The following is an 18,634-nucleotide window of genomic DNA, read 5'->3' on the forward strand; positions in this document are numbered from 1 at the left end:
AAAAGATACAATAAGTTTCATGAACAGAATCAACCTTAGCGTACATCTTAGAGGCCGGCAACGGTGATTCCTCTGGTGTTGCAAAAGAGTGTGGGCGGCGGTGATCACTTATCAACAGGTTACCCGTACGCTCGTTTGTCCTCTTTTTCTATAAAAAAAGTCTCAGTGAAACACTGGCTGCACTGAACTGTACCAAAGCCACTGTACAAACCATAACCTTATCCATACGCGCGTTTTAATACTTTGAAAAGTGGTTTAGTATTAAATTTAAATGTTTAACACTCGCGTTAGTCAAATAAATTACTATTTAAGAAATTACTACCACTTAATCACATACAGTATTATTATTTAATATATTATTACATAAATTTTCGTGACCTTTCAATATAATTTTATTTTTTTATTTAAATATCTATTGACCCACCAACAGCTTAACATACAAAAACAACAGTGTAATCATTCTATATAATAGAAATTTATAAATATTTTTTTTATAAATAATTGGAGAGGATAGCTGGGAGAGTTTCTTCCACCGCGGTCGCTTCCTCTCTCTAAGAGCGCCATTTGTTTCCGAAGCGGTATTAGTGTCAATTATATTAGAAATGACATGAGTTTTGAGGAAATTAATGTCTTTTATGCCTTATATTTTTATTAGAATTAAAAATATATGTGTCGCAAGGATGTGAGAAAGACAGTGATTTGGCAAATTTCGGAGGATGTTAAAATAATAACACGGTTTTATCATTTCTCGAAACAAATCTAGTGATTTGACCAAATGCCAGAGTTGGTTCCGTGAAATGACAAAAAGTATTTTCGTTGGTATTTATAAGGTTTATTTGGTAAGACTTAGACATAATTTGGTAAGAATTTAGTATAGTGTCGCAGGTGGAGGGGGGTGAGAGGGGAAGGGGAGGGAGGGAGGGATGTCCTCTGTCCCCTGGCTCATTCTGAATAAAACGCGTGAATTGAAATTTCCATAGAAACTTCTATGGCTGGTAAGCTATACGTCGTCCCATTGACAGACAGCGTGTACGGATAAGGTGAGTTACCGTCCGTAAGTTTATTGGGACAGTAAAGTCAACGATAGTTACGATTTTTAACTCAAGTAAGAGATCGACTGAATATTGGGAACGGCCGTTAGTCGCGTCACACATTGTCATTTCACGGAACCAACCCTGGCATTTAATCAAATATTAGAAAATTAAAAAAAATAATTAAAATAATTTGAGAAATGATAAATTCGTGTTGTTCATTGAACATACTCCTTGATTTGATCAAATCACTGAGGGAATTGACCAAATCTCTGTTATTATCATTTCCCTGAAAATAAAAATATATACAATTTAATTACTTACATGTAATTTCTTTAAAATAACAACTACTTCATTAGTAAGAAAATATGTTACTCATATTTTTAGCCAAACAGACCAAGGATTACTAGATAGGCCTGTAATCAATATTGTATCTATATCAATTATAAAAACGGAATTGTAAAAATCAGATTACAATGCTTTTCAGAATTCACTGGTTGATAATACTAGTATCTTTATTATCAGAAAGATAATATGACACATCCGTATTTATAGATTGTAGTAAAACTGTATGCTATACAGTTTGATTTTTGCCTTTATTTCATACAGTTAGTTATTTTGTTATATTAATATGTTGAATAAACTATTGTGCTTGCTTGCGGTTATTGCATTTAGCTGTAAGTATTTGAATTAAATTATTTTTAATTTACAATAGCATTCCTTTGTACGTAGGAAAGTCTGTTTGCGGACATAAAAGAACTAGTAAATAGGTGATTAAAAAATACTGGTTGCACTCCGGGAGTGACAGAATATTATGAACAAAGAAATACAAGTATAACTATCGCTTTAGGAAGAGTCTTCGCGAATGACAAAGCTTAAAAATCAAATAATTAATCTGTAAATATATTTCACGGCTGAGATTGGTCATTCGATCCCTCGACTTCGCGGTGTTTCGACTTCGCAATCACAATGATTCAACCATTGGTACAATGACTGTATGATCATTAATTTGAAATAGCCAAACTATAAATAGAAGTATAAATCTGTCAAATTTAAATTTTATACCCATCCTAAGAACAGTGCTCATGGCCGCTAAAAAAGTTTTCATTTCAAAAGTTACACGAATCCAGACCGATTTCTGTATGTTTGAATGACTTAGTATAAAGTTAGTGAATGTCTGTAGGAATTCCTACCAGTAGGAGGCTCCTTTGCACAGGAAGCAGGCTAGATTATGGGTACCACAACGGCGCCTATTTCTGCCGTGAAGCAGTAATGTGTAAGCATTACTGTGTTTCGGTCTGAAGGGCGCCGTAGCTAGTGAAATTACCTGGCAAATGAGGCTTAGCATCTTATGTCTCAAGGTGACGAGCGCAATTGTAGTGCCGCTCAGAATTTTTGGCTTTTTTGAGAATCTTGAGCGGTACTGCATTGTAATGCGCATGGCATCAATTACCATCAGCTGAACGTCCTGCTCGTCTCGTCCCTTATTATCATAAAAAAAAATACCTCTATCCATTTGCACCAGGTTCCATTTTCGTAAGATGTATGGTCTCACCATATTACTAGGCGTTTTATAATTATTATAATTATGTAAATGTCGTACACAGAAATAAATATAGCAACATGCTAATAATTATAAATAATCAATTATTAATATTTAACTTAGTTTTTTAGTAGCATGTGTTTAGTTTAGTTTGCATGTGGACTGGTTCCTTAAGCGCTAGCTTATATAATAACTAGCTGACCCGGCAGCATTCGTACTGCCTCAATCGATAAATAAAAGACCTAAACTTTTGTATACAATAAACTTAAAACAAACAAAAGAAATCCTTTTTTTAAGTGTTACCCTTTTTAAGGAAGTTTATTTTTTACTTGCTGAGAAAGTTAGAAAGATATAAGAACTCTAATTAGTTATTCATTTTAAACTATTATTTTTATTTGATTTCTGAACGACCGAGACGGGGGACACATCAAAGTAAAATCAATATTGTTGTTTTTATTTCATTTAGAGTATTTCCATATTTATTCAACCTTTAAAACCTTCTCTAGACTTCCACAAATAATTCAAGACCAAAATTAGCCTAATCGGTTCAGTCGTTCTCGAGTTTTAGCGAGACTAACGAACAGCAACTCATTTTTATATTATACTAGTTGACCCGACCGACGTTGTTCTGTACATCTATACTAATACTAGCTGACCCGGCAAATGTTGTTTTGCCATATAAAGTATAATTCACGCGATAGTTTTATAAGTAATAAAATATTGCCTATATTATAGCCTGTACATCATTTTGTTCTATTGTCAATAGTTTTTGCAGCGAACGCAAAAATAGGTTTTCGATTTTACACCTTGTGTTACAAAATAGCAATTTTATTACGGATCCCTAATTTTGAAAAAAAAACATAGCCTATAGCCTTCCTCGATAAATGGACTACCCAACACTGAAAGAATCATTCAAATCGGACCAGTAGTACCAGAGATTAGCGCGATCAAACAAACAAACAAACAAACAAACAAACACTGCAGCTTTATAATATTAGTATAGATTATAAAGAATAAAGATTTGATTGTTTGTTTGTTTGCATTGAATAGGCTCCGCAAGTACTGAACCGATTTCAATGATTCTTTCACTGTTGAAGCTACATTATCCCCGAGTGTTATAGACTATATAACATTTTCAAAAAAATTAGGGATCCCTACTAAAAGTCCAGTAATGTAACCCAAGGTGTAAAAATACGTACGCGAACGACGTCGCGGGGTATCAGCTAGTAATAAATAAAATAATGTTATGAATTTGTCAATATCATAACATCAAGAATTATTTCGTAAAATATGCTCCCTGTTGTTGTAATGAAATTGTTTTACAGCAGAACCGTCAAACCGTGCGTCTATAAATTCTCTCATAGAAAATATGTCCATTCAAAACAAATATCGGACGACGGGGGACACATCAAAGGAAAACAAAATAGTTGTTTTTTATTTAATTCCGAACACTTTCATATTTATTCACCTTTTAAACCTTCTCTGGACTTCCACATATAATTCAAGACCAAAATTAGCCAAATCGGTCTAGTCCTTCTCGAGTTTTAGCGAGACTAACGAACAGCAACTCATATTTATATTATACTAGCTGACCCGACAGACGTTGTTCTGTATATAATAAATAAAATAATGTTTTTATATGAATTTGTCAATAATATATCATAACATCAAAAATTACTTCGTAAAATATGCACCCTGCTGTCGTAATGAAATTGTTTCACAGCAGAACTGTCAAACCGTGCGTCATAGAAATTATGTATGGACACATCAAGGGAAAAACAAATTTGTTATTTTTATTTAATTTAGCAGCATTTTCCTATTTATTCACCTTTTAAACCTTCTCTGGACTTCCACTTATATATAATTCAAGACCAAAATTAGCCAAATCGGTCCAGCCGTTCTCGAATTTTAGCGAGACTAACGAACAACAATTCATTTTTATATATATATAGAAGATAGATATAGATTATACTTTTGTGCTCTTGCCGTCCCGTATAAGCCCAGCCTATCATCAATCTATTTCGAATGTATGACCTTAATCCTTGGATTGCTCGAAAATCGTTGACACCACATGTTGACGCTATGAATAAATATTGGACTGTTTACAGATGCACAAGCCGCTACTATCGAAAGCAGAATATCAGATGGGCCTATTGCTAATGCAACACTATTTAGACACGTTGTAAGTGATGATTAAATTTTAGTATTGTACAAATAAAATTTGAAAAAAAAAAAAAAAAAATTTATGAACGATGCGGGACTCGAACCCACGATCTCTGGCGTTCCGTGCCAGTGCTCCGCCAACTGAGTTAACCGTTCGAGTGACGTATCGTCATAAAATCATGTATGCTTTGCTCAACTCTCAGGATGAAGCTAAAAAAAATTATTTGTGTATTAATACTAGAAGTGAGGGTTATCACTTGAAAAACATAACATATTGTTCAACATTAACTATTGTAGTTTGAATCAATATTGTCAATATTAACTAACTATATTATCAAATATGTAGTAAAATTTTTATATGAAAGCGTTGTATTTAAACATTTCACTAAAAATCAATCTGCAATTGAATATTAGAAACTTTCTCCGCTCCGATCCAACTAGATACTGCACTACCTAAGAGCAATAGCTTTTTTATTACGGCAACTATTAGATGCTTATGTGCGTGGCATCTTGACACTCAATGGCATCTTTCGATGATTCACTCGATTGTATGAATCGTGCAGGCTATAATTATAATACAATAATATCTTTTAACAACGGTGATAGACGAAATCCACTTCGTTTTAAGCAAATGTTCGCTTTTAAACTTAGCCGGATTATACTTCGTCGCCAATCGCGATACTGTACCGCCGCCGGTTTTTTCATTTGACAGTAAACATTGATACGTTGAACATTAGAGTAAGCGCGATCTCCCAACGTGAATTGAGCGCAGCAGAAACCGATCGCAATATCAACACAGCAGTGTTTGGAGAGAATGGAGAGGATAAGGCTAATGCACAGTTTTTTCGGGAACGGCAATTTGGCAAGTGTTGTTCAATTTTAATTTAATTTTGTTTTCGTTTTTATACTTCAAGGTATCAATACAACGCACAGATGTAGTTAATCAAATAAATGGACACATATGCGGCGGATCCTTAGTTACATTTTCGTATGTTGTGACAGCGGCGAGGTGTTTGTTCACTGATGGATCAATGTAAGTTAGACATCACCTGACATTATTTTTCAGGAACGCATCGCATATACTTAGGCCAAAACGATCAATTCATACTCTTAACAATCCTTACATTTTTTTATGGAAAAGGAGGGCAAAAGAGCGTACGGATCACCTGGTGTTAAGTGATCACCGCCACCCACATTCTCTTGCAACACCAGAGGAATCAAAGGAGTGTTGCCGGCATTTAAGGAAGGTGTACGTGCTTTTTTTGAAGGTACCCATGTTGTATCGTCCCGATAACACCGCACAAGGAAGCTCATTCCACAGATTTGTAGTATGTGGAAGAAAGCTCCTTGAAATCCGCACTGTGAAGGATGGTGGGGATGATATCCTAACTTAAATTCGGCGGCAGGAATCAGATGAAACAGCACTACGGAACACTCCCCGTGATAAACTCGGACTCGATAGAAGACACAAGTTTCTCCCGGCACTGACCGACGATTTCCCGAGAGAGACCTACATGGCCCGTGTATACGGCATCACCGGTGCTGTCGTCTGCATAGCAATGAATGTTGGAGGTGTCCAACATATCTATACCTGAGTCTTATAATATTTTCTTTAAAAGGGATAATAAACAGTCGTTACAATATGTCTGAATTACTAAATTACAATTGGATAATATTAATAATTGTAAAACCCACAACATTATCTAGTAAGGTATAGAAGTGTTGATCAATTATGAAATAACAATATTAATAATATATAGGTAATTAATGTAAATAAGTTGTCTTAAAACTAATTAATAATTACTATTATAGTATTTATTTATTATTATAATAGCATTATTAGCGAATATAGTTAGCGAAACGTCGGACAAATTAAAATACTGGCTTTATGTTAAGTATATTTTATTTTAAACGCGTTTTGGTCGTTTCAAATGTTAAAACTATCGTTTAAAGTAACTCACTTTTATATTTTTTATGACAGTAAGGGACGAGACGAGCAGTACGTTTAGCTGATGGTCATTGATACCCAATACAATGCAGTGCCGGTCAAGATTCTTGAAAAATCCAAAAATTCTGAGTGGCACGGCAATTGCGCTCGTCACCTTGAAACATAAGATGTTAAGTCTCGTTTGCAGTAATTTCACTAGCTACGGCACCTTTCAGACCGAAACACAATAATGCTTACACATTTCTGCTTCACAGCAGAAATAGGCGCCGTTGTGGTACTCATAATCTAGCCGGCATCCTGTGCATATGAGCCTCCCGCTGGCTCTTCAAGTAATTCGGTTATTAAACCAATTCTCCTATAAAGGCACATAATAATAATGTTAATTTTTAGACTGTTATCAACGAGCCAACTCCGGGTGGTTGCCACTTCTCAGCTGAACAGTATCGCAGCTGCAAATACAAGATCAGTAGCAAACTATACGGTTCATGGGAGTTACACGGGACCTCCTGCGTACGTCAACGATATAGCAATGATAGCGGTAAATATTTAGCTTTTAATCAGTTAGGAAACATACATACATACAATCACGCCTCTTTCCCATAGGGGTAGACCGAAACCACTTCTTTCCACTTGCTACGATCCTTACATACTTGTTCTCTTCGTCCACTTTCATTATTCCTTTCATACATGCTCTTCGGTTTAGGGTACTCTTTACCCGTCCGCCTAGGTCTACTCCTTCCAACACTTTAATTCACACTCGCCTTATACACTTTTTTCGTCAATCGTTCTTCATTCATACCCTCGACATGTCCAAACCATCTCAGTATACCTTTCTCAATTTTTGTCACAACATCTTCTTTCAGACCACAACGTTTTCTTCTACGAAATATTTTATTTATTCTGTTTGCTTTTTGAAGTGAAAACTACTTATGGCCCGGTATCCACGAAATCGGAGAGGAGAGGAGATGTATTTTGATTACCAATCAGATTTCATTATTTCCACATCACTTCGTTTAGCTTCGGTGGAAGTGGATCAAGCGGAAAGGAGAGGAGATGTCTCATTTTTCTATGGTCGAGATATCAAGCGCCGCGGCTGAGCGGAGATGCCTGTAGGCGGGCCTGTAGATGACGTCTTCGTTTCGTAGACATCACTTGACTGATTTTGAGCTCTCACAGCTCACAATATCTCTGCAATGCACAGCTCACATCTCCTCCCCGCTTTGGTGGAAATAACCAGACAATTTCGCGGCTTATCTCCTCTCGTCTCCTCTTCTCTCCGCTTTGGCCTTAGCCTCGGTGCTAAATTTATTATGTTGACATTGAACGAGACTGAACTGTCACGCACGTTTGAGTAAAGTCAGCTCGAGTTAAGTAAGGGAACGCGATCAGACAAAGCAAAATCTAACAGAGTTATTCATAGTTATAATTATATTTGTATTGTTAATGTTATATTTATCCATACTAATATTATAAATGTGAATGTTAGTTTGTTTGTTACGATTGCACGCCTATACCATCGAACTGATTTTGATAAAATTTAGTACAGAGATAGACTAGAGCTTGAAAAAGGACACATGCTACCTTGTATTGCCAAAAAAATAAATGTAGGGGATAAAAAACAGGGGATGGCAGTTTGTATGGGAATTCGTCACTATCGAAGATAAAACCATGAAACTTTGTATTTAGGCACTTGATAAGAAATAATTTATGAAAATTTGTTCGAGCATTTTTGAAACTTTGACCTATTTGGGGATGAAATAGGAGATCAAAGTTCTCAGGGAAATACTATTAAAGAGACTGTCCACAATGACAAGGGATATGCTCGGTATCATAAAAGAGCGCTGCCAGCACCGGAAAGTGCAGTTTCTGAGTGTATTATTTGAAAAGTATCCTAAAACATAAAAAAATTGCCCAAAGTTAGAATTCAACGCAAACGAAGTCGCGGGTAAAAGCTAGTATCACATAAATATTACTATTTAGTTGATAAAGGACAAAAAGTATTTGTATTTCGTATAATTGAATGATTTAGTTTCACGTCTTTTGTGCCATTACTTTATGGTGTGTATAACTCTTATCTTCCCGCCAATAATTTGTTATATTTTGAAAGTGATTACCCTCACTTCTGGGATTCATAACACAAATACAATTTGAAAACAAAATTTATGAACGATGAGGGACACGAACATATTTGAAGCCACAACCTGAAAGTGAGACAAGAGATATAAAGATTTATGAACCTTACGCATGGCTCCAACTGTAAAAGTTAGGGGCAGTTTGGTGTTTTTTTTCGCACTGTCTATAAAAAATAGAACAGTAATGAAACATATACAAAAATAAATGTTCTACTCATATTCTGTATATATATGATTTTGTTTTAAATATAAGCTTCATATAAACCGTCAAGAAATGTTTTCAATTATGCGCTATTTTGGCGATTTTTTGGGATAGCAGCCTTGATATGTAAATTTTAAATAAACAAAAGAAAATCAGTTAAATAAATGCCCATTTACAGCTTATCCACATGATTAACACAAATATTGTTGCGTTGGTTGTACCGTTTACAATCCTAGTCAGTCCGCGCCTTATCCAAGTAAATGTTAGTATGTCGAAAGTCGTAAAGCTGAAGAATACAAAGACTCCGAGCAATAAATAACAAATGTGGTTTCTTTCGTGGCTCTCGGTGACACAAGTTAGAGTTTTGTAAATAAATGAGCCTTAATACGCTACAGTAAAGTGTAAACTCCTAGGTGAATCCAAGTTGAAAAGCTTGTAAATTAATTATAAGTTGAGCAAAAACTTTGAAATATAATTTTAAAACACGTCGGATGTGATCCTTTTTACTGCTTGTGACACAGCGTTTACTGCAAACTAGCTGATGCCAGCGACTTCGTCCGTTTAGATAAAGTGTTTTTAAAAATAATAAGTCTGGAATTGAAGATTATCTCATATCCTATTCCAGTTCCGGTTCCCGTTTTCGCTCCCGTTCCCAATATATTACTTATTTCGAGGAAGATTGCTATGGCAAATTAAACCTACTATTGGTATAGTTATAGCTCATCGACGTGAATTTCAGTTTTCCACAAATCCCGAGGGCACCATGGATTTTTCCACGCTTTAGGCTATCGCTGTACCAAATTTCATCGAAATCGATCAAGTAGCTCCTGCGTAAAAGCGTAACTAACAAACCTTCATTCACATTTATAATATTAGCATGGATAGTAGGGATGTGCTTCGGTTAACCTTAGCCGTTAATGTTTTCCATTCTTCCATTATTGATTTACGGCCGTTTTCAAGAACCTATCTATCCTTAGTTTACCTTACTAGAGGTAGACAAATCTATCCTTTTACGGTTACTTACATTTCAATAACCTATCGTCTAACATCTAACCTATATTGGACACAACTATGGATAGATCAGATTTGTCATTAAACGGTGACAGCAATTTATCCGTTACTAGAGATACGTTATTGAAAACGGCAGTTAGTCGGTCGGTTGTCCGAATCACATATTTCATCGAAACCTTAACCGAAATTGAGTCTTTAGTACCTGAATGAACCAAAGAAACCTTAATTGAAGCATGTGAAAAAATAATTATGTAAATATCTTCTGCTATATTACAAAAAAAAATTAACAAATGGAACAATAATTTGTCAATAAAATAACGAGTTTTGGTGCAGCTGATTTCGCTAACAACATAACATGCAAATGATTCTGTAGACGTGACACGCCTAAGTACTGGTGCCGATGCGCAATGGAACGAATCAGTATGTCGGCGTGGGCAGGAGGGAGACACCGACTTATTTATTACCATATCTCGTCTTTGCTCTATCTAGCAGCTGATTTGAATCAATTTTTCTATTTATTACACACAATATGTTTTTGCAATGTAAGTTAACATAATGTCCGCCTAAAATAAATCATACAGATGAATAGTTCTTAACTTAAATTGATCTTTCTCTTCATTTTAGTTAGTTACTCCGTTTACATCACAATTTGCCAGTCTGGTGCCATTACCAGGAAATAATGTAAAATTTGAAGATTACGCTGTTTGCTATGTGGCTGGTTTTGGAGCGACGAGTGTACAAGAAACGTCTGTAAGTATTAAATATAACTGTATATGTAAGTATCATATTACTTGTAACATATATAACAATGTAGATGTAATGACATCGCTTTTAAGTTCATCATTCATTGTATAAAACCTTCCGAATTCGGGAAGTTCCATATGTCATTTGATTTTTGAGATACACCAAATTCGAAAGTGCCGTATGGTACACTACGCCCTGACCAACTTCTGACCCTCATTTTGTTTATAAGATTGTTTATTATGCATGGTCTTAAAGGTTGTTTCAATAGCTTTCTTATAGGTAGGGAAACCCGCCAGGGTAACAGGAGGTATGAAAGTGAAGGCTGATCGTGACGAAGCTCATTCCACAGCTTTGTAGTACGTGGAAGAAAGCTCCTTGAAAACCGCAGTGTGGAGGACCGCCACACATCCAGATGGTGAGGATGATATCCTAACTTGTGGCGTGTCGTGCGAAGGTGGGACTCGGCGGCAGGAATCAGGTTAAACTGCTCTTCGGAACACTCCCCGTGATAAAATCGGTAGAAGACACACAATGAAGCGACGTCTCTACGCAACGCCAAGTGATCCAGCCGTTCACAGAGCACGGGTGGGGACAATTCGAGCTGCTCTGCGTTGCACGCGGTCATATGGATGGAGCTGATACTGGGGTGCGCCAGACCAGAGATGACAGCAATACTCCATGTGTGGCCAGACCTGCGCTTTGTAGAGCGCTAGTATGTGGGCCGGCTTGAAGTATTGCTGTGCTCTATTAATGACGCCCAGTTTCTTTGAAGCCAATTTGGCTTTGCCTTCCAGATGACCACGAAATTGGCAATCGCTCGAGATTTCGCGACCCAGTATTCCGATACTAGGCGAGGCTTTGAGGGAAGTGTTGTCGAAGAGCGGTGGGGTTTTTTTAGTGGTAAACACGCAAACTTGAGTCTTCTGGGGGTTAAATTGGACAAGGTTCAATTTTCCCCATTCCGCGACCTTCTCAAGAGAGGACTCGATAGAAGACACAAGTTTCTCCCGGCACTGGTCGACGATTTCCCGAGAGAGACCAGCATGGCTCGTGTATACGGCATCACCAGTGCTGTCGTCTGCATAGCAATGAATGTTGGAGGTGTCCAACATATCATTGATATGCAGAAGAAACAGCGTGGGAGACAGCTCACAGCCTTGGGGCACTCCAGCATTCACGGGCTTCGGGTTCGAGCAATATCCGTCGACAACGACCTGTATGCTGCGCCCAGTGAGGAAGCTGGAGGTCCACTTGCACAAGCTCTCGGGAAGCCCAAATGATGGAAGTTTGGAGAGGAGCGCCTTGTGCCAACACGATCAAAGGCCTTCGCTATATCCAGGCTAACTGCCAGGCCTTCCCCCTTGCTTTCAATAGCCGCAGTCCATCTATGTGTTAGGTATACCAGAAGATCACCTGCCGACCGACCATGGCGAAACCCGTATTGTCGGTCGTTGATCAACTGGTGTCCCTCTAGGTATACCAAGAGCTGACGGCTAATTATGCTCTCCATGATTTTGGAGAGCAGGGAGGTAATAGCAATAGGCCTGTTGTTTGCCGGATCCGAACTGTCTCCTTTTTTTGGCTGACTTCCATGAGTCAGGGACTACGCCTTTAGAATAAGGGTGCCGGAATAAACGCGTAAGCACCGGCGTCAACTCAGGGGCACACGTTCTAAGCACGATTGGAGAAATGCCATCCGGCCCGCTCGACTTCCTGACGTCCAACAAAAACAGAGCTCGCCTAACAGTTTTCTGTCTGAACTGTACTTCAGGCATAGAGCTCTGACACCACGGGATGGTTGGCGGTGTTTTTCCGTTGTCGTCAAGAGTCGAGTTGGAGGCGAAAAGAGTGCGCAAGAGATCGGCTTTCTCTTTTGCCGTATGTGCCAGGGTGTCATTCCTCATGTGCAACGGCGGCATGGACGGCTGGCTGAAGTTACCAAGTGCAGCTTTCGACAACGACCAGAACTTGCGTGTTCCGGTCGGGTAACTGGAAAGCTGCTCGCCGATTTTGACGACGTGTTTTGACTTTGCACGGGCGATTTGCCGCTTACAAAATCTGGAGGCACGGTTGTATTTCCTCTCAAGAACTGTGCAGTTCGGATCCTTTGTGCCCAGCAAAGCAAACCCAAGCTTGATACGCCTGTTTTTGCAGTCAGATGCTGCTTTAACTGACGCATCGAACCAGGGCTGTGATCTGCCACCGATGGGTATTACAGAGTTTGGTATAAAAATATCCATACCCTGTAGTATCACATCGGCTACTGCAACGGCGCAGGCACTAGGATTATCCGAAGGGAAACAAACCCTGCCCCAAGGGTAGGATGCAAAAAAGGAACGCATCCTGTCCCAATCTGCTGACTTGTAGTGCCAAACGCGGCGGGTCGCTGGTGGTCTGCGACGTTAGCGTCGGATAGGCATTACACTCCTGACCAGGCAATGGTCGGACGTTCCGAGAGAGGAGTCGACGAAGACCTGGTAATCATCGGGATGTGTAGTCAGCAGAAGATCCAATAAGGATGGCATGTGGCTATCCACATCCGGGAGCCGCGTTGGCGACTCAACCAATTGGGACAGACCATACTCCAATGCAAAATTATGCACAGATCGCCCTGCGTAGTCTGTGGTACGTGATCCAAGCCATTCGGCATTGTGCCCGTTGAAATCACCCAAGACTACGATTTCAGCGGAGGAGATGTTCTCACGAGCTCAACTTTTTCCGAATATATGGTAAATTCAGTAATTTAAAAGAAATATTCGTAGTGACGATTCAAAAGTGCTTATTTTAAGCCTAATTGAATTAAGTTTATTTCACTTGGACTATTTAAACAGAAATAAATTGAGTCTAACACTAAGTAACTGTTTTTTTTTTACAGCCTAATTTGGAATTAAGATCTGCTATAAAGTATATATACAACCAAGATGTTTGCAAAAGTCACTTCAACGGTAGTCCTGGCTCCGTCAATATATTATTTACGATGGTGTGTGCAGCATCAATAAATATGAGAAATGTTGGATGTCAGGTTGGTATTCTAAGTAAAATTTATTATATATACATAGAAATAGTATGTACAAACAAGTCATGGTGTTTTTCTAGCAATCATATTGTATGACGACCTGTATAGCCGAGTGTTTAGCGATCCTACGTACTAAGCTAGAGGTCCCGGGTTCGAATCCTGGTAGATGCAAGCATTTATATAATGAATTTGGATGTTTGTTTCCGAGTCATGGATGTTTAAATGTATTTATGTATTGTTGCGTAGCAACGCCTCGAAGTATATGACGAGGTTGTCAAACTTCAAGACATTGTTAATTTCAACAGCTCCGTCAGCAATATTCGTAGCTCAGCGGAAAAGTGTTTACTTTAAACGCTGTAGACCCGGTTTCGATACACCTACCAGTGTATGGATTTTTTTGGGTTTTGTAAAGTTAAAGGAAATTTCTAGTAAGTTCAGGATCAAATCGAACAGAAAAAAAGGGATGGAAAATGTGTAAGCAGAATAAAAATAGTTAAAATAATTTTCTAGTACAATTTAAATTTAAAGATGGAATGGAGAATCATTTTGAAAATAGAACGGATCCGGGGGTATATAAGCCGTACTAAGCGTGGCCTACGGCAGTTCTAGTTCTGACTCGAAAGTGTAAAGAAGAAGAAGAAGAAAATAAGAAGTAGTGAAAAGTGGAAGTGTTCCAAGAAGAAGAAGTTAGAAGAGACTTAGTGTTCGGTGCGGTGTGACGCGTTGAAGGTACCGCCGCCCACAAGAGGAACAGCGGCAGACCGGTGAAGTGCAAGTTCAGAAAAAGTGAAAGCAAATAAAGACTCGTTCCTATAAGCGGAGTATTATTTCCAATCCCTGATCCACTCCCGTGTCAGTATGTTTAAGTAAGTATATTGTATTAAATATATCATTGTCTTGTAACCCATAATACAGGCTATAAATACTTAACTTGGGGCAAGATAATTTGTGTAAAAAGTGTGTCAATATTATTATTATATTCTCACGTTTACGGTTCTTTGTACTATAACAGATATATTAACTAATAATTAATAGGTGTGTGGGTTTCTTAAGCTTCAATATCGTAATCATAAATGCCTACCTACCACTACCCAAGAACAATAGCTTCTTATTACGGCAACTATTAGATGCTTGTCTGCGCGGCATCTTGACACTCAATGGCATCTTTCAAATAATGTAACAAACGCTTCGTGTTATTTTACATTCAAATTGATAAAATACAAAATACTTACTGATGATTTATGATCCCAGTGTCTTTCTTATTTCTTGTAGTATTCTTTTTCAAAGTTTTACTACGCAACCCGGCATTTTAGTTTCAATTATTAGCATATAATATAACATTTGGCATATCAATGTCACATATTGTTCAAGACCGCCCATTTCTAGTAAAAGTTTACTCACTTTGCGACTACGCCTGCGGTATCTAGTTGGAGCGAAGCGGAAACCAATCCTTAATCTAAGCATAGATAAATTTATATTTATCAATAGAGATCTGAAATGGTCTTGACAGTCTTATATGTTTCCAATAAACTTTTTTGAATACTGGACCCAACAAGATACAAAATTAAAGTCATATAAAGGACAAGTTATAACTTTTATCACTTCTGACACATTTATTCAATACTAGCTGATGACCGCGACTTCGTCCGCGAAGATAAAGGGTTTTAAAAATAATAAACAAGTTTGGAATTGAAGATTATCTCATGTCCTATTCCAGTTACGGTTCCCGTTTTCGCTCCCGTTCCCAACATATTATATATGAATCTTATTTCAAGGAAGATTGCTATGGCAAACTAAACCTACTGTTGGTATAGTTTTTCACATATCCCACGGGAACCTTGCATTTTTCGGGATAAAATGTAGCCTATGCCTTTTCCAAGCTCTAGTCTATCGCTATACTAAATTTACTCATAATGGGTTCAATAACTCCGGCGTAAAAGCGTAACAAACAAACTTACAGTTACATTTATAAAATATGTAGGGATATTATTTTAATTGCGGGTAGACTTCTTTTTCTCACAGACACATTAACTCATATTGCCTTAAGATATGACAAGTTCTTTATCTTGTAATATGCGTCATTTGTAAACCTCATTTCAGGGCGACGAAGGTAATGGCCTCATCTGTAATGGAGTCCTCGCTGGGGTACTGTCGGCAACAGACAATTGTTTGGCTACTTCACTACCAGAAGTTTACACAAGAGTTACGGAGTATTCTGGCTGGATCAGAAGCATTTCTGGAGCCCCTGCCATCTCACCAACTTCTATTCTTATAGCATTTTCAATTTTATTATACTTTAAACTACTATAAGAGTGTGAATATAGCTATACTTTACCTGATTAAAAAAAAACACAACATTTTCCTTCGAGTTCCGATTTTGATCAAATCTTTCACCAGGCCATTTATGAGAGAAGACATTTATTTATTTATTAGCATCGCTCAGACAATAATGAAATTAAATATTATTACCTGGATGACCGAGGCTTGCTCGGATTTTTAAGAAGGTGTAAAACTTGAACAAAAACAAGTAATAGGACGTCTGATTTCGAACCGGGGTCTTCTGCTTTTCGGATCATCCAATGTGCCATCTGAGCTATTATAGTCTTGTACATAGTGGATAAATTTACCATTGTATCCTAATGTTATTGGTGACTGTTTCTTATAAAAACATCGATAAAACTACATTTTTTTTTAAATTGAAACCTAGCTTGATCGATTTATCGCCCCGGAAATCCCCTGTATACAATTTTTTTTGAAAATCGTTAGAGCTATTTCCGAGATTCGGTTTTTATATATATTAATATGCAAGAACTGCTGGTTTAATGATATAAGATTCTAAATAAAACTAAATCTAAGTGTTATTGCAATTACAGGCAACGACCACGTGCAAGTATTACATACCTACATAAATTTAGAATTTTTACTGCGCAACATAAGAACTAATACAAAGAAATACAATTATATATTATTATTAGCGCGTTCAAACAAACAAACACTGCAGCTTTATAATATTAGTATAGATTAGTTTCTATAAAGTTACGTGAAAATGAATTAAAATGAACAAAGTGTATTTTTAAGTGTAAATTACATTCCTTCCGCAACATATCAATTTCCAAAGTTCAAACAGAGAACTTATCATTAAAAATGTCTATATTTCGATCATTAAAGTATTCGTGAATGTTTCATGAAACTCCATTGATTTTTGTAATTTTGTTTTTTGAATTCAGGCTACATTCCCTTTATCACCTATATCAATCGGTTTTTAGAAAAAATATCCAATGAAGAAACACGTCGACTCTACAGTTTTATTTTATAGTATCTAATAGATAGATATGCTTTAAATAAATTATTTAAATTTATTTTAAAATGAAAGTAAAGAGACTATATTATTAATGTGTAGATATAAACCCTATAGGTCTATTGTATTTTATATAGCTAAATAATATTGATAATAATCAATTCCTTATTTTAACTCTAGCTGTAACAATAAAAAATCTCTATTTACAGTAAAAATGTGACGATTTTTGTGAACGATTTCAACAATATTAGGATGTTTGCTCTTTGTTCTCTGTGTAGTTTAAACAATGAAACTAACTTTAGAGATCTTAAAACGATATTGTAATTATTATGACGGGTACTCACGATATATTTTTTATTAATTTGGTGCCGATATTTCGATCCAATTGCATGAATCGTGGTCGCGGCGGAAGTGCTGAGGCGGCGAGAAACTCTTGACACATTGACACTTGACACTAATAGTACATCAATCTGTCCACGGGTGCGCCTTATTCGTTTTGGTCTTTGATTCCCTAATACACGACCACTTCACGACACACACTACTGATGACGTCGATACTCTCGGGTATTTTTGTTGCATTTGTATTGTAGAGTGAGACCACGGGATTCCATGTTTGCGCTAGTGTAAAACATCCTCCCTGTTAAAATAGTTAGGATGCTTTTTAATTAGATAGCTTCCCTAACAAAACTTGGGGCGTATTGGGTTCAGCAGAAATTACTCGTGGGTTACGCAGCTCGGTCGGTGGTTGGTTCCGGCTTTAAGCAAGTGTTCGGCTAATGCTTTATTAATTTTAAGCTTCAAACGATCAATCATTCATGTTTAGGTCTTTCAATTTCAGTCTTTACAATTTGTAAGTGATCAAGGATTAGTGTAATGACCCATTGGTCTTGGGTTCAATACCGAATTCAGTATTGAGGCAGTTCCAGCCACAAGCGTAACAAATATTTTACGAATAAATGAAGTATTAAATCCTACAAAAGCAGTTTGATTTCAATAAACATTCAATTCCCATCAAGTGAATCTATGTGAGCCCGTTTGTACGTTCTTATATAAAAAATTTACACTACAAGAGTTGAGACATTTGACTTACGAAAGAGTATATTAAAATAAAATTTGAACACAGCTATTATTTGAAAAACAATCCTATCCAATGAAATCCTAGAAGTAAGGGTTGTCACTTTAAAAACATAAGAAATTGTAAAGAGGATATTATAAAATACTAGCTGACCCGGCAAACGTTATTATAAATACAATAACTATGAAAAAGTCTTTTTGGGTTAATATATAGCATAAATTATATATGCCACTCACAAAAATTTGGCTTTCTATTGCTAAAATCGGTTCAGTAGATCCAGAGATAAAAGCCGGCAATGCTCTTGTGATTCCTCTGATGTTGCAAGACAATGTCGGCTCACCAGGCGGCCCGTACGCTCTTTAGTCCTCCTTTTCCATAAAAAAAGAATACCCTTCAGAAAATTATGATAATGATTTTTAAATGAAAGAGAGTATTATATTTTTTTGGTAAATTTTTCAATGATTTTATATT

At 37.0% G+C, this 18,634-nt stretch overlaps 1 protein-coding gene across 1 annotated transcript; it reads left to right on the forward strand.

Moving 5' to 3' along the window:
- Nucleotides 1-1,592: 1,592 nt before the first annotated feature.
- Nucleotides 1,593-18,067, forward strand: LOC126967222 (snake venom serine protease CL2-like). Its single transcript, XM_050811713.1, has 7 exons — nt 1,593-1,708; nt 4,683-4,756; nt 5,652-5,770; nt 7,076-7,223; nt 10,655-10,780; nt 13,650-13,796; nt 15,891-18,067. The coding sequence occupies exons 1-7, from the start codon at nt 1,663-1,665 to the stop codon at nt 16,098-16,100; spliced, it is 870 nt and encodes a 289-aa protein (XP_050667670.1). The 5' UTR covers nt 1,593-1,662; the 3' UTR covers nt 16,101-18,067.
- The last annotated feature ends 567 nt before the right edge of the window (nt 18,068-18,634 follow it).

Source organism: Leptidea sinapis, chromosome 12 (genome assembly GCF_905404315.1).
Source record: "Leptidea sinapis chromosome 12, ilLepSina1.1, whole genome shotgun sequence".
NCBI classification, from domain to species: Eukaryota; Metazoa; Arthropoda; class Insecta; order Lepidoptera; family Pieridae; genus Leptidea; species Leptidea sinapis.

Coding starts and splice junctions, on each gene's coding strand:
- LOC126967222 (XM_050811713.1), top strand. CDS start 1,663: ATGTTGAATAAACTATTGTGCTTGCTTGCGGTTATTGCATTTAGCT. Junction 1,709..4,682: donor TGCGGTTATTGCATTTAGCT/GTAAGTATTTGA, acceptor GACTGTTTACAG/ATGCACAAGCCGCTACTATC. Junction 10,781..13,649: donor CGAGTGTACAAGAAACGTCT/GTAAGTATTAAA, acceptor TTTTTTTTACAG/CCTAATTTGGAATTAAGATC.